Consider the following 24,185-nt stretch of genomic DNA (forward strand, 5'->3'; position numbering starts at 1 on the left):
TAGAGGAGGGGGCTCCTGTGGATAAAAATATATAGTGTATGCTTTACAGGCCGAATGTTCTGTATTATAGCATTCCATACCTCCGTGACTGTTGGACGTGTATTCATCATATAAAGGGCATCAAACCTCCATACCAGATCATTTATATGACAATTTCTCTCAAGTATTATAATTTGAGCACTGGTAATTATAAAAATTAACAAAGTGCATTATTTGTTGTATGGGTATTTTCAAGTTTAAACCTTTTTGTTGGTCGATAGCAAGATTGGTTTTATTCAATTAATAAAGGCACACAATAGTAAATTTTGAACTCTCAAAACCAAAAAAAATCTATTTTAATTTTATTTTCTAAGGAACAGATTATTAGTGACTTTAGTTGTGAAAAAACATAAGTGCGACAGAATTTTCAGGATGCTTTGTGCTTTATGGTTTTCAATATTTTGAATATCATTTTTATCCTGAGGTATGACAATTTAAAGAACATTACCCTTATATTCTCATTTTCTTGTAGGGTACTCAGCAGCTATTTCTGATGAAACTTGAAAAATATTATTTTGTTAAGAGGCCTGTGATACAAATCTATTCAAAGAAGCTGCCTGCTTAAATTTTCCATGTCAACCTGGTAATCACTATATCATGATTCTTCAACCAAAAAGTCACCCAAAAACATTTATTTGAAAGAATCAAACCTTCTTTTAAAAAAAAAAGCAAAGCATTCCTTTTATCTCAGCCAAGGATAACAAGAATACTACGTTAATTTGAATATGAACTGGTACAGATCATCAAATCACAAAATCCCTGTGGTGCCAAAGATATAAATATATTGAATGCTCAATTCAAATACGTAACAAAGATTAAATGCCTAGAATCCCCCAGTGATGCATTGACACATTATGCGGTTATTAGGCTGTAGAGACAAGTTTTGAATCTTTCTGTGTACTGAGTTAGCTGAACTCAGCCAGGATAGCTTCACAGGGACTATAGTAAGCCGCTACATATATTAAACTTTGTTGATCATAGTTTTCACTTGATTTCTTTTTACGCTGATTAAATTACTTGACTGTGTGAGAGATAAAGGCAATGAGATAACTGAGGGAGTCCCATCTGCCACAGGAATCGGAGCAGGTGATGGGCGAGACCATGGAAAGGTCCGTTGAACTTGGACGGAATTTTACAGTTTTGGGGCGAGTGTGGCCGGAAAATCCCGCCCAACATTTTAAAGAAAGGAGACAGTGCTGTCAATCACGATAATGATCCATTAAGCCAAGTTGGATGGTAAATATGCAGGTTTTATTTGGGGACTGTGTTAATTTTGGTTATGATGTCTTCAGATTTTAAAGAATTGTTGAAGCTGTCTAGGCTGAGACAGGAAGAATGGCCATTTGAGGGAAGTAGTGGAGGGCAATCACCACTTGGAAATTCAAGTTGAAACACAAGTCACAGCTCTTTGAAGAAAAGGTGAAAACATAGAAGAAAATTGAGAAACAAAATAAAACATTCCAAAATGGCTAAAGAAATACTAAATGTAAAAAATAAAGTATGACATTTTTTAAGAAAGAAAAACTCAAGAAACAGTTTGCATCAACATTTCTATCCACTGCTTCACTTCAGTTATGTCTTTGAAGACACAACCATTTACGTGGAACTTCATAGGAACACCTCTCCACTCCCTCTTCATCATATGGTATATGCCAAGTATTGCTTGTTGTCTGTATTATAGTGTCGTACTTTGGTATGATCTATAGGGAAAGATACATATTAAAAAAACTGTCAATTCATGTGGAGATTAACTGATTATTATAATTAAAAATAAGTTGTTTCTCACACGCAGCAGTATTATTTTAAAGTGAGCAACCAATTTTAACTAATATTTGGAACATTTAAACAATTTACTGAGAACAACACACCACTCAGATGCTTAACTGGACAGCGTTGGGCCTCTCCTGCAATCAAGGACCCTGGGGTGGAAGTCCCATCTGCTGAGAGCTGACAGTCCAAAGCCAGCAGCTCTACTGAATAATTGTGCAACTGGGGAGGTGGCCAGAAGTTAAAAATGTTGATTTCATTCAATTGGAGATTGTAGCTAGTACAGAAGAGGACTGCAACAAAGTTCAGGAAAACGTTAATAAACTTGGAGAATGGATTGGTAATTGACAAATTAACTTCAATATAGATAAGTGTAAGTTTTAGTAGTAAGAAAAAGGAGACCATAAACCTCTTTGACAATAAGAGCACAACACCCAGCCAAGGTCCAAGCTGGTCAATGGGTCCCAGGCCACAGGTGAGTTATAGCAGGAGAGGGTCACGAATAGAGTTTGCAGGGGTAGGGGAAAGAGAGGTTCAGCGGGAGGGGTAGGTCTTAGTGAGCACGGAGTGCCTTTCAACAAGGGACCTCCTTGGAGCCCATTAGCATTCCCACACAGGCTTGCTTGTCATGCTCTCCGCATGGTGAGCCCCATGGGTGCTGCTGGGTTAATATAAGTGTGGTAGTGGGATGAAGTCCTTAAGTGGGCATTGGGGCATCAATTGCAGGTGAAGCAGGAAGGCACACCTTCTTTCCATGGACTTAAGTGACTTGGATGTGAGAAGGTGGTGTGATCCTCACCTGTCCATCCACCCACTTGATTAAATGCTGCTCCAACACCAAACTCACCAGGTGAGTGGTAGCGCCCTTACTGATGGACCGGAAACTCCAGGCTCGAGTCCAACACCAGGACTTGGAAGGAGCGTTCAATGTAGTTCAACAGGCTGATAATCAGCTTGGAAATCCTTCCACCATTTCCTCCCCAAACTATTCCCCAAAGGTGTGAAGACATGCAACAACAACAAGCTCGGCATGGTGTAGGGCCAAATTCTGCTCTTATTGTCAAAGAGGTTCATGGTCTCCTTTTTCTTCCTACTAAAATGTACCACCTTACACTTATCTATATTGAAGTTAATTTGTCAATTACCAATCCATTCTCCAAGTTTATTAACGTTTTCCTGAACTTTATTGCAGTCCTCTTCTGTACTAGTTACAATCTCCAATTGAATGAAATCAACATTTTTAACTTCTATTCCCAGTTCCAAATTTTGAAATGTTCATGTAAATGGTGAACAAGAATGGATCCAGCACGGATCCTTGTGTAACCGCTTATAACTTTCTGCCAGTCTGAGCAACTACCTTTGAACAGCCCTCTCTGTTTTCTGTTTCACATCCAGCTTGCTATCTATTCTATTCAATGAGGTTATCTCTCATTCTTCTAAACTTGAGAATACACGTCCAATACCTTAATCTCTCCTCATATCCGCCATCCCAGTCATTGGTCTGGTAAACCTTTGTTGCACTCCCTCTATGGCATGTATATCCTTTCTTAGATAAGGAGACCAAAACTGTATACAATACTCCAAGTGCAGTCTTGCCAAGTCTAAGTTAAGTTTAAGTTATTTATTCGTGTCGTATGTAGGCTTACACTGTAATGAAGTTATTGTGAAAACCTCCTAGCCGCCACACTCCGGCGCCTATTTAAGAACGCGGAGGGAGAATTTAGCATGGCCAATGCGCCTAACCAGCACGTCTTTCAGACTGTGAAGGGAAACCAGAGCACCAGGGGAAAGCCACGCAGACACGGGGAGAATGTGCAAAATCCACACAGACAGTGACCCAAGCCAGGAACTGAACTTGGGTCGCTGGTGCTGAGAGGCAGTAGTGCTAACCACTGTGCCACCTGTGCAGCAAGACGTATTTAGTCCTGTACTCAAATCCTCCTGCGTTAAAGGCTAACATACAATTTGCCTTCCTGAATGCTTGTTGCATTGCATGCTAGATTTAGGTGACTTGTGAACAAGGACACCCAGGTCCCTTTGGACATCAATGTTTCCCAATCTCTCACCATTCAAGAAATCCTCTATTTCTGTTTTTCCCAACCAAAGTAGATAACTTCATATTTTCCTATCTGAAAATATTGGCCAGAATTTTCCGGCTGTTCACGCCCCGCCGCTGCTACAAGCGAGGATGGAGAATTTGGTGCTCAGCCAAATCTCCATTCACTACAGCGGGAGTAGAAAATCACGCCATGAACGGCCAGAAAATTCTGTCCATTATATTTGATCCCCACTTTGAAATCATTGATATAGATTGTGAATAGCTGGGCCCAAGCACTGACCTCTGTGGTCCCCACTAGTCACAGCATGCCAAACTGAGAATGACCTGTTTATTCTTACTTGTCTGTTTTCTGTCCGTTTACCAATTCTCAATCCATGCCAGTATATTACCCCCAAGCCCGTGTGCTCTAACTTTGTTCACTAACCTCTTGTGTGGGATGTAATGAAAGCATTCTGAAAATCCACATACACCAAATCCACTGTTTTCCCCCTTAACTATTCTACGAGTTACAAGACTCGGCCCGTCGGGTCCGCACCACCTCTCTTACCTAGGCCCTCTCCCCTGCCCTATCTCCGTAGCCCCGCACATTTTTACTATGGCTAATCCATCTCCCCTACACATTTTGGGACAATAAGGGGCAATTTAGCATGGCCAATTCACCTAACCCGCTCATCTATGGACTGTGGGAGCACCCGGGAGAAATCCCCACAGACACGGAGAGAATGTACAAACTCCACACAGACAGACACCCAAGGCTGGAACTGAACCTGGGTGCCTGGCGCTGTGAGGCAGCAGTGCCACCATGCCGCCACCCCATTAGGTATGAGAAAAGCACCTTGCCACAGTTCGGATTTCAAATCAATTTGGAGAACGTACGAGTTTCTTTTCAGAATATACGTCGCCTTGAAGCATAAAAACTCAATTTATGAAATTTACATCTCTGAACCAAATGTGGTTTCAGTAAATAATTCATGGAAGAATAAGTTACTCTTATCTAAAATCTACACATGAAGTATATTCTGATAGAAAAATTACACTCCATTCTTTGTACTATTAAATTCTGTTCAAAGTGTGCCTCTCACTTCAAATTTCATCTTGTACCCTGGATTATAACTTGACAGCACAAGCTGGTGTCCACGCTGCCACTTGAAGAACAGTCTTCGGGCGTTCTTGTCAGACAAGCAAGCTTTATGATCCCGCATGAGGTCTCTACTAAGGAATTTACAATGATTGCCTGAATGCATAGTGGCATACAACAGAAAAGGATCATCTTCAGAACTAGATCAAGAGAAAGCAGAAAAAAACCATGTTTAATTAGCAAATGCAAATATACACACAATTTAGGTTAGGTTGATCCGCCATGCTAAATTGACCCTAGTGTCAGGGGGATTAGCAAGGTAAACATGTGGGATTACACGAATAGGGCCTGGGTGGGATTGTGGTTGGTGCAGACTCAATGGGCCAAATGGCCTCCTTCTGCACCGTAGGGATTCTATAATTAATCTTGCAAGTGCGTTTCCTATATATTAAACTGCAATTAAGACAGAACTTTGGTTGGTTCCTCAATTTCAGTGGTCCGGTCAGATGATTCTGTGCAAATGTTCTGTTCTCCCCGAAATAGTCTAAGACACTAATTTGAACTATTACAGGCACTGTTTAGAAACAATCTAGTTTTATGGGAATATACATAAAAATAAAGTGGCTGTATATGACTGTCATGGTTTAGAATTTAGTGGCTATTTGGTTCACTCAAAAAGGACTTTGACACAAGTGGTTTAATGTGTGTTTCGACAAAAGCTTACCCTAAAAGAAACAGTTTACCTACATGGTCTGAACACTGGGCTGGCCATTAATAAACAGATGAGGGGGTACTTACATACAGGTTGGGCAATACAACTCCAGAATTCATAGGATTGAGCCACATCCTAAACAGTGGTCTATTTATCAGCAATGTCTGGTCATTCAGGAAACACCTAGCATTTTGGTATTACAAATTTATTTGATTCCTGGAATTCTTTGAAGGGAGACTTTTTAAAAAATCAACACTCAAGGTCAGCCAGAAAGTGAAGTGATATAGTTATTGCAGCAGAATGGTTGCAAAGTGAGTAAAACAGCAGAAAGACTGCAGGGGAAAAACAACATCAGGAAAAATTTCAGAGTAAGTCTTTACTTCTCCATTTAAAACAGTTTCCCTACTGCATCTCGTGTGCACTCATGTCAGTGCAATCTTTATCTTCAGAATGTGACACAAACAAGAGTTGAATTGTCTGCACTAATTAACTTTTATCATTATCTGTGCTCTATAAACTTCATGGAAAAAAGCAGCTTATGAACTGAAGCAAACAACACATCATTTAGTGTTAACTTGATCTGTTTTGGAGAAATTAAAGGTGTACATGTGCTTCAGACACGGGCAAGATTCTCTGGATTCCCTACACCGTGCATCTCGGTGGCAGGAGGTGGTGGCCCGCCATTGGTTGGCGGCAGGATCCTCTGTTCCTGCTGCTGTCAATGGGATGTCCCATTGAATCCACCCCACACTGTTGGGAAACCCACGGTGGGAGTGCGCCCTTGGTGGGACCAGAAGACCCTGCTGGCATGAGCAGCCAGAAGATCTCATCCGAGGAGATCCAGTCCAGATCAAATGGCAGTTTCATTGTAACATTTATCGGTCTAATGCACCTAGCAGATACAGGACATTAGAGTCATATGTAAAAAAGGGGGCAACCTTTTTAAGGGAGCGAATTGTATCACTAAACCGGATTAGCTGCCTTCAGCAGACCCAAGTATGTAACAACATTGGCTTTTTGTTTTTACTGAAATTGCTGAGTAGAGATATATAAAAAAGATTTTCATTTTTATTTCCTTTTCTTGCATTATCTGTTGCCTGTCCCTCCCCCAGATAGTCATCATTAATAGATCAAGATGTGTGTATCAATAATACTCAAATCATTCACCATTAAACAAGTGGCTAATTAAAACTAGTAGTACAATTACAGAAGATTTTAATTTAGAAACTAAGTTAGGGGCTTCCCAGATATTTGGCACTGAGAAGTCAAGCTGGGAACTTCCTTTAAAAAAATGTGAATGACTATTTTTCATAGAACTCTGGAATTTTACTACATAGGAAGGCAGCAATTTTGCTCATCATCCCGTACTAGCTGTCCAAAAGCACTATTCACTTAGTCCACTCCCTGCTCTATCATTGGATCCTGCTAAGGTCTCTTTGGGTATAGGATCAATATTTAAAACTTGGAATTTACAGAGTTTTTTTTTTACACAGGATCTCCTTATTTTAATACTGAGCAAATTAAGATAATTTCTCCAAAATAATCTCCAGACGTAATAAAGCAAGACCAATGGTAGAAAAGCTAAGCCATTGATCCAAGTTCAATAGTGGTTGGTTGGGAGCATTAAGCTTAAAAAAAAACTAATATTTGTGGAGAACTAGGAGTTATTTACTGAAGCAGTGACTTATGGGGAAAATGGTAATTTGTTGGGGCTGTAAGCTATCTCTGAAAAAGAAAACGCAGAGGGGCTAATGCAACACATACAGCAGAATTTTTCGGACGGTGGAATTTCCTGCCCCGTCAACTGAACACTAAGCAGGGAAATAATCTACACTGATATTAGTTGCTCTACAGCCATTTAACATTCGGCTGGGTGTTAATTAGCTAAGAGAGAGACTTGCAACCCCATTTAGGGAGGAGATCCCTTCTTAGAATGCTTCTGGCCAATTGGATTTCCGGCAGCTCTGTTGTTCCAGCAGTGTCAGGTTCGAGCAGTGGCCAGTGCTGGGACTATAGCCAGTTCCAAAACAAGAGGAGTTAAGGGAGGCTGGACTGAAAGTAAGTCTGAGGTATTGGCAGGCCCCTGCGAAGGAAGCAGGGGGGCGGGGGTTGGAGAGTTGAGTTTGCAAAGCTGGTGGGATGGGTTGAAGTGAAGGGGGGTGGGGTGGTTGTTCCACCTCCCATGAGCACAGTGGACCAAAGGAGGTACAGCCCCTTGCCCAATAACATCTGGAGCTGGGCTATCCGCTTGGCTTGGACCACAGTCACTGAGGGTGAAATAGCAGCAGGGGTGTGATGTGACACTAAGTGGCTATGCAAGGGTGTCAATAGACCCAAGGGTGGGCTGGCTGCCGTTATCTCCACTGCCTCCTGTAAAATGGGAGACATGTTGGGGGCAGACAGAAATGAAACAGGCATGCCACATGCCACGTGATGTATTTTACCGGCCACTTCCCCACCCACCCGCAACTCAACCCTGTCTTCAAATCTGGGGAATAGATGGCAGCTGCCATCTATTATAATGAAACAACATGAAGTTCAATAATGGGGAATGGTATAGAGTCATCTAGGTTTACAGCATGGAAACAGGCCTTTCGACCCATCTTGTCCACGCTGCTCTTTTTTTTTAAAAAACCCCTAAGCTAGTCCCAATTGCCCGCATTTGGCCCATATCCCTCTATACCCATCTTACCCATGTAACTATCTAAATGCTTTTTAAAAGACAAAATTGTACCCGCCTCTACTACTACCTCTAGCAGGTAGTAGTAGAGGCGGGTACAATTTTGTGTGTGTGAAAAAATTGCACCTCTGGACCCTTTTGTATCTCTGGACCCTTTTGTATCTCTCCTCTCTAGTTTTAGACTCCCCTATCTTTGGGAAAAGATATTGACTATCTAGCTGATCTATGCCCCTCATTATTTTATAGACCTCTACAAGATCGCCCCTCAGCCTCCTACGCTCCAGAGAAAAAAGTCCCAGTCTATCCGGCCTCTCCTTATAATTCAAACCATCAAGTCCTGGTAGCATCCTTGTAAGTCTTTTCTGCACTCTTTCTAGTTTAATAATATCCTTTCTATAATAGGGTGACCAGTACTGTACACAGTATTCCAAGTGTGGCCGTACCAATATCTTGTACAACTTCAACAAGATGACCCAACTCCTGTATTCAATGTTCTGACCAATGAAATCAAGCATGCTGAATGCCTTCTTCACCACTCTGTCCACCTGTGACTCCACTTTCAAGGAGCTATGAATCTATTCCCCAGATTTGAAGACAGGGTTGAGTTGTGAGTGGGTGGGGAGGTGGCTGATAAAATGCACCATGTGGCATGCCTATTTCATTTCTGCCTGCCCCGACATGTCTCCAATTTTACAGGAGGCAGTGGAGATATCGGGCAGCCAGCCCGCCCTTGGGCCAACTGACACCCTTGCATAGCTACTTAATGGCTACTTAGTGTCACATCACACCCGTGCTGCTATTTCACCCTCTTTGTTCTGTAACTCTCCACAACGCCCTTAACTGAGTCAGTCCTGCCCTGGTTCAATCTACCAAAATGCATCACCTTGCATTTATCTAAATTAAACTCCATCTGCCATTCGTCAGACCACTGGCCCAATTGATCAAGATCCCGTTGCAATCCGAGATAACTTTCCTCACTGTCCACTATGCCACCAATCGTGGTGTCATTTGCAAACTTACTAACCATGCCTTCTATATTCTCATCCAAATCATTAATATAAATGACAAACAACAGTGGACCCAGCACTGATCCCTGAGGCACATTGCTGGTCACAGGCCTCCAGTTTGAAAAACAACCCTCTATAACCACCCTCTGGCTTCTGTCATCAAGCCAATTATGTAGGGTGAATCATATATAGACATGTACAAGATTCCATGAAATGTATTTATGCCAATTGAAGAAGTATTAAAAATAAATAGTTGAATTACAAGCACACAGTTCCATGAAAAAAATAGTATGGATGTCTCTGAAGTTTGGTTGGATGCTGACAGATATTAGCTACAGTTGAAAGAGTACATGGGATTTGAAGGAATACATTTGTCACAAAAACCTGGGGACTGCAGCGAAAAAATATGGAAGGATGGAAATGGAAATTAAGCAACGGATGAGCTCTGGTTTGAGTAACTGGAAGAAGTGCAGTGGAGCTTGATGTGACAGAAAATTATCACTGAAACGGAAAGGAAGAATCTACAAGATAGTTCTGAGACTGGCCTTGTTACAAAGTGCAGAAACTTGGGCAGCATCAGGAAGGGAGGAACGATGACTAACACTAATGAGTTGTGAATGTTGAGATGGATGTGTGATGTGACAAGAAAAGACTAGATTAGGAAACAGAACATTAGAGTGTTGGTCAAGTTTGTGGAAGCATTGAAGAAAATGGCCAAGAAGAGATGAAAGGGTATGGTCATAAGTTGTGGAGAGAGGGCATATGTATGATATGCTGAGTGATAAAGCTAGGATGACTTCCAAGGAGAAGAGGAAGGCCCAAGACCAGATGGAAGGATGTAGCAGTTGGAGATTGAAATGCAGCAGGATTGAAAGAAGAATGGGTAACTGACAGGAGATGGAGAAGGGTAATCAACCAGTACTGTGGTGACCTGAAGTAAAATGGGAGAAGCGAAAGGGAGGAGGAGGAGGTTGGGTCACAAAGAGAAAATATAGTTTTACTTGTAAAAGTAGGATAGGCTAAGTGAGTGGGCGAGGATCTGGCAGATGGAGTATAACGTTGACAAGTGTGAGGTTATCCACTTTGGAAGGAATAATAGTAAAATGGACTATTATTTAAATGGTGAAAAATTACAACATGCTACTGTGCAGAGGGACCTGGGGGTCCTTGTGCATGAATCGCAAAAACTCAGTTTGCAGGTGCAGCAGGTGATCAAGAAGGCAAATGGAATGTTGGCCTTTATCGTGAAGGGGATGGAGTATAAAAGCAGGGAGGTCTTGCTGCAATTGTACAAGGTACTGGTGAAGCCGCAACTAGAGTACTGTGTGCAATTTTGGTCCCCTTATTTGTGGAAGGATATATTGGCCTTGGAGGGAGTACAGAGAAGGTTCACCAGGTTGATACTGGAAATGAGGGGGTTAGCTTATGAGGGGAGATTGAGTAGATTGGGCCTGTACTCGTTGGGAGTTTAGAAGACTGAGGGGAGATCTTATAGAGACATACAAGATAATGAAGGGGCTAGACAGGGTAGAGGCAGAGAGATTCTTTCCACTTAGAAAGGAAACAAGAACTAGAGGACACAGCCTCAACATAAAGGGGAGTCAGTTTAGAACAGAGTTGAGGAGGAACTTCTTCTCTCAGAGGGTAGTGAATCTCTGGAATTCTCTGCCCATTGAAGCAGTGGAGGCTACCTCGTTAAATATGTTTAAGTCACAGGTAGATAGATTTCTGATCAATAAGGGAATTAAGGGTTATGGGGAGCGGGCAGGTAAGTGGAACTAAACCACTATCAGATCAGCCATGATCTTATTAAATGACGGGGCAGGCTCGAGGGGCTAGATGGCCTACTCCTGCTCCTATTTCTTATGTTATGTAAATATACTGCAATATAGTATAGTTGCAACCAAAACTGATTCATTTAATCAGTCATAGGTCTCTAGAGCGAGAGTTTAAGAATGACCAGGAACTCCAATCGGAATACAAGAAAATCAGAACATGATTCTTTTGCTGGAGGAGATTGCAATTTTCTACCCATTATCTGGTTTGACAATAGGATGCCAAATCCAGTTGGTGAGAAGACTGAATTATCTATTAGCACTGTTAACAACTGTTTCCTTATTGAGCATGTTAAGGCAGGTACTAGAGGGAACCATTTATTGGATATTTTTAAAAAATCATTCACATATTTTGATCATTGCTGGTAAGACAAGCATTTATTCTCATCCCATTTGCTCTTGAGAAAGTGGGGCTGAACCACTTTCTTGAATATAAGCTAATGGCTTGCTGGGTCATTTCAGAGGGCAGTTCAGGGTCAAATATACTGCTGTGGGTCTGGAATCACATATAGGCCAGACTGGATAAGGATGGCTGATTTATTCCCTTAAACCATATTTCTGAACCAGAAGGGGAGTTTGATGACAATGATAATTTCATGTTTACCAATACGGACATTAATTTTTTATTCCATATTTAATTAATTGAATTCAAATGCCCTAGTTGCTGTGCTGGTATTTAAACTCATGTCTCCGGATCATTAGTCGAGGCCTTGAGTTTACTAGTTTAACAGTAAACCAATTACATGACCACACTGTCAATATTCAATGGCCCTGATGTTGCTGCAATATTAACAATGAGGCTATCAGTGCTCCCCACACGTAAATCTGACAGCAACCTCTGGTATCTATACATATGCAGTAAAATGCAGAAATCCAAAAGTTACTGTCAAAGATCTACTCTTCCATGAAGTGTACTGGTTCAGTTTTTGGCGATAGACCCAGCACTAAAATCACTAATGCCATGAACCCGAGACACTTGCTCACTAACTCTGCACTAAAGGCCACAAAACAAAATGTTAGGCTGGTTCATTTAGGAGTAAGTTTTTAATTGCAAAACTGATCACTACAGAAATTAACATAAGTGTTGAACAATCTCACTAGCTCTGAAAAGTCATTTTTTTACAAGTGTGGCGTTCATTCCCTCTGAAGAAAATTCATGTTGCAGATATTTAAAAATATCTGCAACGTGAATGTTTGTCTCTTTCTTCTCTGTTAATACCATTTGTATTCCCAATTATTATTTCACTTCCTACAAATGATTTTAATGTAATTTCCATTTCCTGTTTTTTAACTTCCCGATTTAGACTACTCAGTAAGGATACTTCAGTCTGAATGCTTGAAGAGCATGGTTGGTTACTGCCTTGTTTACAGATCCCCTGTATAGGGTTCAGTATTGAAAGAGGTGTTAGATGGTTGGAAGTCTCGTTAAAGCCTTTGAGCAATTGTATGCCAGATATCCTTCATCATTGAAAGAAAGCTCTGGGTCATGAATGATACTGAGATAATCATAGAAATCGTAGAAACCCTACAATGCAGAAAGAGGCCATCTGGCCCATCGAGTCTGCACCGACCACAATCCCACCCAGGCCCTACCCCCATATCCCTACACATTTACCCGCCAATCCCTCTAATCTACGTATCTCAAGGCACTAAGGGGCAATTTTAGCATGGCCTATCAACCTAACCGGCACATCTTTGGATTTCCTTATTGAGCATGTTAAGCCAGGTACTAGAGGGAACCATTTATTGGATATTTTTTAAAAATCATTCACATATTTTGATCATTGCTGATAAGACAAGCATTTATTCTCATCTCATTTGCTCTTGAGAAAGTGGTCACATAATATGTGATCTTCATATGGGGTAACATCTAGCAAAAGTGAGCACTGAATTGTTAGATTTCAGTGGTCAGACAAGTTGTTACTGACAACAATCAAACATTAGTGCCCGATTTCAGGAGAGCAAAACAATTATTTGTGATGTTAGATTTAAGGAAAATTATACCGAGTATGCAGTCAGGTGGAAATAATTGGATGAAATTGGGTAGCTAAAGAGATGTCAACTGAGCCAAACAGGATCTAGTCACAGATGGAGTTCCACAAGGCTGTGTTGAGACAAATGCTGCTCTTTATCTCAGAAATGATTTATAGAAGGGAATAAATGGCACATTCCTTAAATTACCAGAAATTTGCATTGTAATTTAGATCAAAATTGCTGGCCAACACATCTACAAATAAAGCATTATATATTTCCTGTTAGATATGTTTATACCAGAATGAATATTTATTAAGGTTGACCAATTTGACAGTTACATGGTTAAGATGAGTATAGAGGGATATGGGCCAAATGTGGGCAATTGGAACTAGCTTAGCAGTAAAAACGTGGTGGCATGGACAAGTTGGGCTGAAGGGCCTGTTTCCATGCTGTAAACCTCTATGACCCAGCTCCAGGGACCTGTGTTCGATTCCCGGCTTGGGTCACTGTCTGTGTGGAGTTTGCACATTCTCCTCGTGCCTGCGTGGGTTTCCTCCGGGTGTTCCGGTTTCTTCCCACAGTCCAAAGATGTGCGGGTTAGGTTGATTGGCCATGCTAAAATTGCCCTTAGTGTCCTGAGGTGCGTAGGTTAGAGGGATTAGTGGGCAAATATGTAGGGTTATGGGGATAGGGCCAGGGTGGGATTGTGGTCGGTGCAGACTCGATGGACCGAATGGCCTCTTTCTGTGCTGTAGGGTTTCTATGATTCTATGTATGGATAGGGCCATAGTGTTGAAAATGAACAGCATTAGAAATAGGCTGCATAAGGCTTTGGCTTCTCTGCCATTGCAATTATGCATGCTGCAATTATTCATTTTAAAAAAAAGGCAATGAAAGCATTTTCTTGAGTTCCCTTGATTATTTACGACATGAAAAATCCTTTTAGACTTACATATCTGCTGTGAAGAAGCAGTCAGCACACTTCTGAATGAGAGCCATGTGACCTTTGTTCCAGCTGGATGTCCCCCGTAGCATGTGTTTGCGTCCAAGGACAAGGAGACGCAGCTTTTGACGTGCGAGGTAAGAAACTACATCAAGAAGCTGTATTGAAAAAACATGTTGCAAATTTTAAAGTTGCACTGTTTGCTATCTGATAATTTAATCTGTTATGAATCCCCATTACAGATGTCGAAGTATATTTTCTTCTTTTGATAATGAAGCAGTAACTGAGCACTGCTGCAATACCACGTAGGAAGTTATGAAACTTGCAAAGGCGGTATTTGGAAAGCACTGAATGTCATGCACTTATACTGCTAACTGTATCAGCTCATGCTCTTCATCATATAACACTATTCAAATCTTTACCATACAAAATGTTAGTTGATTTTTGGGATAGTGTTTTCCTGGGAGAAAATATGATCGAACCCCAGTATAGAATGCAATTTTTTGTAATAGTTTTTAATTTTTGTTATCAGCTCTTGTAGAAGACCAATATAACTGCTCCTTGTTACAGGACTTAAGTCAGTGACGTACCAGTTTTTAAATTTATTTCCTCAGAAGGTGATGATGGATTTTTACCCTGCAGCACAATATTCTATGAGGTTAGATTGGAAATTCCAGAAAATTAACCCAATAGCTTCAAAAGAATAGCAATACTTGTCCAAAAATGCAAGGTGTTCTCATGAAATTGTTGCTGTTACCCCTTTCAGTAGTAGAGATTGCATGGGAGCTGCTGTCAAAAAAAACTTTGGTGAGTTCTTGCAATGCAAGTTCTTGCAATGCATGTATAGAGAGTTTATATTTAGCCATGATGTGCTGGCGACAGAAGGGGTGCAGAGGCGCAATCAAGCAAATTGTTCTGTCCTGAATGGTGTTGAATTTCTCTGCTGCATGAGCCATTAGCATACTCATCCTCTCCCTACTTTTGTAGTTGGTGTTGGCATAACTGTTCTCGTTAAACTTCTGATCAATTGTGAAAGTGCTGTTGGAAGTGGGGGAAGATAGTTGGAATTTTTATTATTGGCGATAGTCACTCCCAGACACTTGTATGATGTAAATGTTACCTGTTAGAAGCCATTTCAAGCCTGTTTGTTGTCCAAGCCCTGCAGTAACATGGCATGGAAGTGTTAACCAACTCATGATCGTTTTAAGCATCTTTTTAAAATACTGTGATGGTACTCAGCAACCAAACAATATTCCTGCTCTGTGGAAATAAATTACCACAAGTCCTCGGCCTCTGGGGGTCTTGTGTACTTTTCCATTCTTCACACTGAGATCTGTCACAGAGCTTTCAGTCTTCTTTGCCCTGGTCTCTGAATTCCATTCCCATTCATCCTTCCACCCTCCTTTAAAATAATTTCAAAAACTATTCTTTTGCGTTAATCGTTTTCTAACCCATCTTCCATGGCATCCATCACTCGTGTTACTTTGCAATGTCACATGGGATGTCATGTACATTACAAGCTGTACATAAATTCAAGTTGTTGCCTTGTGCCAAAGGGCTTGAAAATTCATGTTAATGGACAAACCCTCATGTATAGGTAATATAAATTCTGGTCCAGTTTTACTATTCCTAGGAGAGTTAGCAAAGTGTCAGTCATTTTTGTTTTGAGGAGATATTAGAAATCTTGCAGTCGAAAGCATTGATTGCTATATTAACTTTTATGTTACTGTTAACTTTGTTTTCAATAAACCTAAAATAGATACAGGAGCAGGCTATTGTTTAGCCCCTCAAAATTTTGTTTGATATTCTTTTGAAGTGCCCTGGAACATTTCATAATCTTAGAGGTGCTCCTTGTTGTTTTGCTATAAATTTTATGTAATGCTGCACTCCTTTGGATCCCACAAAGGAAGAATCAACTAAGATTCACAACTTCAGACCACAAGAATATGGGCAACATTTTAAGAGACTTTACCATCAGAATCAAAGCAAGCAATTAATTGAAAAATATCACACTTCTACAGCTGGAGAATTTCCATTCAAATGAAGAGAAAATACAGGAAATACAACTCTAGATGTTAGTAATCCAGCCACAAAAACTCAAAGGATTTCACCCAAGTGCTTGGTTTTTCATTATAACCATTATTCTGTCCCTTCATTCATATGTAAATCATTGAGTTACCTATCAAAACTAAAAATGGACAAGTAATGACTTTGTTTTATTTAAAAAGAATTCTAAACATGAGCCTTGCCTTCTAAGAAGGACCAATAACAGCCAATAATATTAATCAGGTGCTGGCTATATGTAATAGGTAGGGATAAAAATCAACTTATGAGCCACAAAACCATTCATTGTTAGTATTTAATGGTGAATTGGGAGCTGTCATTAGCTTAAAATTTTTAAGTGTTGTCTTGTGTCCACTGATTATCAACACCTCCTGCCACTGGAAACAGTTTCTCCTTATCTACTCCATCAAAACCTTTCATGATTGTGAACACTTGTATCAAATATCCCCTTAAAAGGAGAACAATAGTTTATCCACATGAATTTACTTCTAGTGAATCTCTACAGCAGCCTGTCACCCTTCCTAAAATGTGGTGGCCAAAATGGAACTCAGCAAAGGAAGCCATTCTCAGCTCCAGTGAATGTAACTTTTCTAGTCTTGCACATTTCTGTGTCCAAGCCATCATCCCTTCCTAAACCAAAGTAATTGAATAATAGATGAACTGGCATGGATTAATTTAGATGGGCTATATGGCATTTCTCATCCGTAATAATCATTTTCAATCGATGTTGATTGTTGGAAGGATCCATTGAAGAAATGGTGAGTTTACCCTTGTCTACTCACAACAATCAACTCAACCGCTTCAATGCCTGTCTATTGCGAGACCGTCATCACACCACTCCTCAGAAGACCCACAAAATGTCTATTTTATTGTTGGAGCCCACTGTGTGAATAAACAAAGCTTTTAAATGGAGACTGGTATTATCATTGTGCATTTTTACAGTAAAAAAGTGTAATAGAGGATTATGGGATCAAGTGACAAACTACACCTTGGTTCAGTTTTTTTTTAAGAAAAGGAGGCAAAAATGTCATTGAAACAAAAACCCATGGTATATAACTCCTGTCTTCAATAACTGGATGTCTTAATAGATCTGTCCACTCTGGCTGTACATATTCCGGGAGATGAGTTCATGTGACCCCTAGCCTTCAACTGCCCTGTCCCCAGACTCCTGCCATTGGATACCCTACATGTCAATAGTCACGGAGCCCCACCTTCCCAATGTGTTCTGGTTTTGACTTTTGAAAATCTGATCTCCCGACAATTAATGTACCACTCTTCACATAATGGGAATATATAAGCCATTAAGCCCGTTGGGCCTACTCTGTTATTCAATATGATCATGGCTATCAGACACTTCAATGCTTTTTACCCACCTTATTCCAAGAACCCTTCATATTATTGTTAATCAGAAATATATCAATCTCTACCTTAAACATACTCAATGACTGACCTCTGAGGTAGAGTATTCCAAAGATCCACAACACTCTGTGTAAAGAAATTTCCCCTAATCTTGGTCCCAAAGTGGTTTCCCCCTTATTTTGAAATTGTGCCCCCGGTTCTAAACTCCCCAACCAAGGGAAACATCTTAGCTGAGTAGGTTTCAATGAGATCATCTCTCATTCTTCGAAACTCTAGAATATACAGGCCCAGTTTGCCCAATCTCCCTTCAAAAGACAGTCCTTATCAAGTATATCTGACAATATTAGTGGCCCTAGTTGGAATTGAACTTCGGACTTTCCTGGTCTACAAAGTTCAGCTAATTTACTGCTTTAACTTAACTTCATAGAAATCATAGAAACCCTACAGTACAGAAAGAGGCCATTCGGCCCATCGAGTCTGCACCGACCACAATCCCACCCAGGCCCTACCCCCATATCCCTACATATTTTACCCACTAATCCCTCCAACCTACGCATCTCAGGGCACTAAGGGGCAATTTAGCATGGCCAATCAACCTAACCCGCACATCTTTGGACTGTGGGAGGAAACCGGAGCACCCGGAGGAAACCCACGCAGACACGAGGAGAATGTGCAAACTCCACACAGACTTGAAGTTTGTTAAAAATTCTATGCATAATGCATGTCCGATAGTTTGAGATTACTGCTTCAACTTGATCTCGCTACCAGTGTGAACTTCTGATTTTCATCAAGTTATCAAAATACAATCACACACATTTAGCACAAAGGATTATGTTGCATCATGCATCCAGTGAAATGGATATAAAATGCACAGCGGACAGAATTCCATTCAGATCAAACATCAAAAGGATTTGAAATAAGGTTTGAGTCTAGAGGTCCTGGGGTAAATTTTCACTTGTAAAGTCTGGCAATAAGGTGACAATACAGCAACTCCTCAGTAGCCTTACTGATGAAGTGGTCATTGACATTTTGAAAGGATCCTATCACTGAATACTCAGATGTTTCAAGCAGCCCACACTCCAACCAGATGTGACTGAAGAGGTCCATAAATATAGTAGGACTGGGATCTCAACTCTCCATGATTGCGAATCTCTCCACCAGCTTCCCCCCTCACTTGTTGGTGGCTGGGGCACTGACATCCATCGGGCACTTCACAGCTTTCCAGTTCAAGTAAACAAGGCAACTACCTCAAGATCACAGCCTAATCTCGGCTGGTGGTTACTGCTGGATGGTAGTCCAAAGTCAAAATTACCCCCCTTCAATTTTCATGTATGCGTCGCGACATGTTGCAGTTAGTGATACATTTAAAGATATTCAGGGGAAAGTACCGTTTCAGACAGCAAGGTACAGAGATGGAAAGTAAACTCTTCACTATGATGTGATGTGCAACTAACCATTAGAGAACTGAATCTGTAATAGAAATATAAGTTTCATGAATTTTCCATTTGCTTGGGAACATGAATAGTGGGCTGTAAGGCAAAACAACGTAAAACTGATATTTGCCATGAAACCTAACTTGCAAAGATTTATTACTAAATGAAGAGTAATTTACATGGTGTTTCCACATCATAACTGGCATTTTTAGATTCAAGAAATGCAACTTAAATTCTTGGCACTTTAAAGTTACCATACATCGCATCTTTACTGATCAACCACTGACATCATTTATCAAGAAAGTTTTAAGCACTCAAGTTTAACAAATGAAATAGCTGATACCAGAAAGTGCACTAATACATACAGAAAAAAAAAGCACTTAATCTGTCCCTCATTGCATCTCAAACATGCCTCAAGGCACTTATTACAAGGAATAAGTTTATCACTATTTTAGGGACTGCCCTTTTCCCATCAAGACAAACCTCCCCCAAGTCTTCCCCTGCCTCAGCCCTGAACATGCATGTACCACACTCCTCATTAAATTAATCTTTTCCACTTGTTTTAAAAGGGGAAAAAGGAAGTCTCAGAGAAGAATGAACCATCCTTCACTAACTAAAGAAGTTAAGGATGGCATCAAGTTGTAAAAAGAGGCATATAATTCTGCAGAAATTAATGGTAGGCCAGAAGATCGAGACAATTTTAGAAATTTGCAAAAGATGACGAAAAAGGGGGAGAAATTAGAATATAGGAGCAAATCAGCAAGAAATATAAAAATAGAAAGCAAGAGCTTTTACCGGTTTATAAAAAGGAAGAGAGTAATCAAAATAAATGTTGATCCCTTAGATGGAGACTGAGGAAAAAAGTGGGGAAAAAAGGAAATGGCAGAGACTTTGATATTGATTTTATTTTAATGGTAGAAAAGACTAAAGTATCCCAATAATAGTAAAAAGTCAAGGGGCAAAGGGGAAGGAAGAATTTAAAATAATCAGTAGAAGTAGAGAAAAAGAAAACAGAAAACTAATGGGACTAAGGGCTGACATATCCTATGGACCCAACAGCCTGCAAGCTGGAGCCTTAAATAAGTGGCTATAGAGATAATGGGTGGGATTTCTGGCCATGTTCGCCCCAAAACCGGAAAATCCCGCCCGATGTCAACGGACCTTTGCATGGTCCTGTCTCGCCCGCTACGATTCCCGTGGCAGGCGAGATGGGAAAATTCCACCCAATGTCTGCTTTGGTTATAATCTTCAAAAATTCCCCAGATTCCGCAAAGATCCCAGAGAATTAGAAAACAGCAAATGCAAAGCTCCTATTCAAGATAGGAAACTAGGCCAGTTAGCCTAACATCTATCATTGGCGAAATTCTTTAAGTAGTAGGAAGACATTTAGAAAATCATAATAAAACCCCATGTTAACTTTGCTGCTTGTTTGAATGGTAAACGATGTTTGACAAATTAGAGTAAATTAATTGGCCAGATCTGGCTGGACCATTTAAAACACTATTGAGTCTTATTCTTGTCCACTAAAACTGCTTACTGAAACTTCCAAGATCATCTTGGAAAGCTCAGCCCACCAATGGCTTATTTCCTTGACTACAGACCATCTTTGCAAAGCCATCGCCCCTCCATTTTCACCTTCAATAACAAGGATTGCTGTTATTAAGATTGAGACAATCCGATCAGCTGTCCCTGCCATGTCCCTTCCTTCACTCGGCCTCCTGGTCAACCTTCCTTCAATGCTCCTCCTTGCCCTAGCTATGAACTTGTATCTTTCTTTAGTTTCTCTCTAATGGCCTCACTGAGCTTATCCTGTTCATGACATTTCCTTTTTTTAATGATTCAATTCCCTGCTGATCACAGAACTCTGCCTTTTACCCCCCCCCCATCTCCACCAATGCTGCAAACCATAATCACTCTTCAGGTATTGTCCCTTTCTTCTCCAAGTCTGCTGTCAGCCAAGCTGTTTGCAATCTTGGTAAGATATCTAATCCCGGGATGAGCTCCCGACTTCATGTCATCACTAAGACCATCTATTCCTACCTCCATAACATCGTTCGACTTCACTAGTCTCAGCTGATCTGCTGCTGAAATCCTTATCTATGCCTTTGTTACCTCTAGGCGCACCTATTCCAATGCAGTCTTGGCTGGTCTTCCACATTCTATCCCTTTTTAACTGGAGGTCATCCAAAACTCTGTTGCTCCTGCCTTAATTCACAGCAAATCCCATTTCACTGCCTCTCCTGTGCTTGCTGACCTTCATTGGCTCCCAGTCAAGAAATGTCTTCATTTTAAAATCCTCATCCTTGCTTTCAAATTTCTTCATGGTCTTGCCCTGCCCTATGTCTATAGTCTCCTCTAACCGCAGAATCCTCCGAGATATCTATGCTCCTTCAATTTTGGCCTCTTGTGCATTCCCAATTATTACTGATCCACCACTGGTGCCCATGCCTTCAGTTAACCAGGTCCAAAGCTCTGCAATTCCCTCCCTATACCTCTACGCCTCTCTACCTCGATTTTCTCCTTTAAGACACTTTTTACGATCCCGGCTGGTATTAATACTGGACAAGTCAGATTCCAGAGTGAAACCTGGCTTGATAGATCCTAATTTATTTAAGAAACTATGGAGGAAAGTTACTGAATAAACTCACAGGAGTTTGCTGCTGAACTTTTAACACAAAGAATAACATATTTATTAAACAAGAAAAATGAACCATATTATATCAGACAGAAAGGTTGGAAAGATGTCAATACAAACATGAGAAGATGTTTCAAATTCACACTATTCCTTTACCTCAACAATATCTTTAGAAACATATAAATCAGTGAAGAGTTACCACTATATTGACACAAGGGCTTCTATGTGGACCAACAGTTGCACATTGTGCTGTTCTGCTTCTTTGAGGATTCAACAGGGTAGATAAAGGGGAATGAGTACATGTAGCATGTTTGTATTTCCAAAAGGCATTTGATAAGGTGCCAAACTAAAAGTAAAAAGATAAGAACTCATGGTTTGGGAGTAATACATTAGCATGGGTAGAGGATTGGCTAATTAATAGGAAACAGAGATTTTGGCTAAATGGCTCATTCTCACATTGGCAGGCTGTAACTACTGGAGTGCCAAAGGAATTTGTACTTAGACCTCAAATATTTATAATTACATTAATGACTAGGATGAAGGGACAGTGTGCAAATGTGCTGCCAATACTAGATTGAATTTTGTGAGGGAATGACAAGGAGGATCGATGAGAATAATGTATACACAGATCTTGGCAAGGCTTTTCACAAAGTCCCACATGGCAGACAAGTCAAAAAAGTAAAAGTCCACGTGATCCGAAGGGATAGTATGAAGTTGAATCCAAAATTGGCTTATGGCAGGAAGCAAAGGGTACACAAGAAATAGGTGCAGGAATAGACCATTTGGCTTGTCAAACGTTCTCCACTCATTGCAATCATGGCTGATCTTGGATATTAACTCCAATCCCCTGCCTGCTCTCATATCCTTTGATTCCAAGAGACCAAATACCTGTCTCTCACAGCCTTAAATATAATCAATGATGGATCATCAACAACCTTCTGGGTTAGAGAATGCCAGTGATTTACAATCCTTTGAGTAATTTCTCCTCATCTTGGTCTCAAATTGTCAGCCTCTTATCCTGAGACTATGCCCTCATTTTTATTCCCTGACCACATCTATCCTATTAGCCTCTTCAGAATCTTGAATGATTCAATGAGATCGCCTTTCATTCTTCTAAACTCTAGATAACATAGGCCCAAGTTATTGAACATTTCATAATAGGACAAGCCCCTTATCTCAGGGACCAATTTAGTGAACTGCTGTACCACCTCCAATGCAAGTATACCCTTCTGTAAATATGGAAATAGTCCCAACTTCTCCAAATTCTCATAAATCTTTTCTCGCAAACTCCTTCACATCTTCTCTAAAGTGTGGTGGCCAGAAATGGATGCAGTACTCCAGCTGTGGCTGAACTAGTGCTTTATACAAATTCAAAGTAGTCAGTTTGCTGTTCTACCTGTGCTCCTATTAACAAAGCCTAGGATACTATATAATTTATTAATGCTCTCTTAACTCATCCTGCCATGTTCAATGACTTATTCACTTCTATACCCAGGTCCCACTGTTTTGTACCCCTTTAGAATTGTACCCTTTATTTTACATTGTCTCTCCAAAGTAATTCCTAGCAAAATGAATCAATTCACATTTTTCCACATTGAACTTCATCTACTACCTATCTGCCCATTCCACCAACTTGACCATGTCCTTTTGAAGTTCTACACTTATCCTGCTCACGGTTCACAATGCTTCCAAGTTTCGTATCATCCACAAATTTTGAAACTGTGCCCTGTAGACTAAGGTCCAGGTCATTAATATATATTAGGAAGAGCAAAGGTCTCAACACTGGCCTGGAGAACTCTGCTACAAACCTTCCTCCAGCCTGAACAATGTCCATTAACCACTACTCGTTGTTCCACTCAGCCAATTTCATATCCATGTTGCTACTGTCTCTTTTATTCCATGAGCTATAACTTTGCTCACAAGTCTGTTATGTGGTACCGTATCAAATGCCTTTTGGAAGTCGAAGCATACCACTTGAACAGCAGTGCTCTCAGCACCCCTTTCTGTTATTTCTACAAAAAGTTCCAGCAAGTTAATTAAATATGATTTTCCCTCAAGAAATCCAAGCTCGTTTTCTTTAATTAACCTGCATTTTCTCATGAGGCTTTTACTTTTGTCCCAAATTATTGTTTCTTTGGAATTTCCCAATAGCTAAAGTAATTTTCTTGCAAATTTCTTCTGCTGCATCCCTTCCACTAACTGGTGGCCTATAGATTACACCAAGCAATGTAATATCACTGTTTTTGTTCCTTAGTTCTAGCCAAATAGATTCTGTCCTTGATCCCTCTGGTGGTAAATCCTCTTTCTCCAGCACTGCAATGCTCTCATTAATCAATACCACCATCCCTCCCCATTTTCTTTCTTTGCTATCTTTCCTGAATACCTTGTATCCAGGCATTTTTAATCACTTCTTTGAGGCGGGTCTTTATTAGAGCCACAAAATCATATATCCACAAGTCAATCTGCGCCTGTAATTTACTTTTATTAATCATACCCTGTGCATTCACATTCATGCCCTATAATCCTGATTCAGATTCTATTACTTTTTTTCCTAACTCTGATCCACCTATTAATTTAATATTCCCTCTTCTATTGCTGTT

At 40.4% G+C, this 24,185-nt stretch overlaps 1 protein-coding gene across 3 annotated transcripts in view; it reads right to left on the reverse strand.

The window, feature by feature from the left end:
• Positions 1 to 699: 699 nt before the first annotated feature.
• prorp (protein only RNase P catalytic subunit) overlaps positions 700 to 24,185 on the reverse strand; it is a 70,203-nt gene continuing 46,717 nt past the window's right edge. For 2 of the 3 annotated variants that reach the window (XM_078233803.1, XM_078233805.1), the window contains exons 5-7: positions 14,104 to 14,252; positions 4,948 to 5,143; positions 700 to 1,739 (exon numbers count right to left, since the gene is read on the reverse strand). In XM_078233803.1, the coding sequence (XP_078089929.1) occupies positions 1,608 to 1,739; positions 4,948 to 5,143; positions 14,104 to 14,252 (477 nt within the window). In that variant the 3' untranslated portion in view covers positions 700 to 1,607. The remainder of the gene's footprint in view (positions 1,740 to 4,947; positions 5,144 to 14,103; positions 14,253 to 24,185) is intronic. The other variant, XM_078233804.1, reaches the window with a different exon arrangement.

This window comes from Mustelus asterias, chromosome 18, assembly GCF_964213995.1.
Source record: "Mustelus asterias chromosome 18, sMusAst1.hap1.1, whole genome shotgun sequence".
Lineage (NCBI taxonomy): Eukaryota > Metazoa > Chordata > Chondrichthyes > Carcharhiniformes > Triakidae > Mustelus > Mustelus asterias.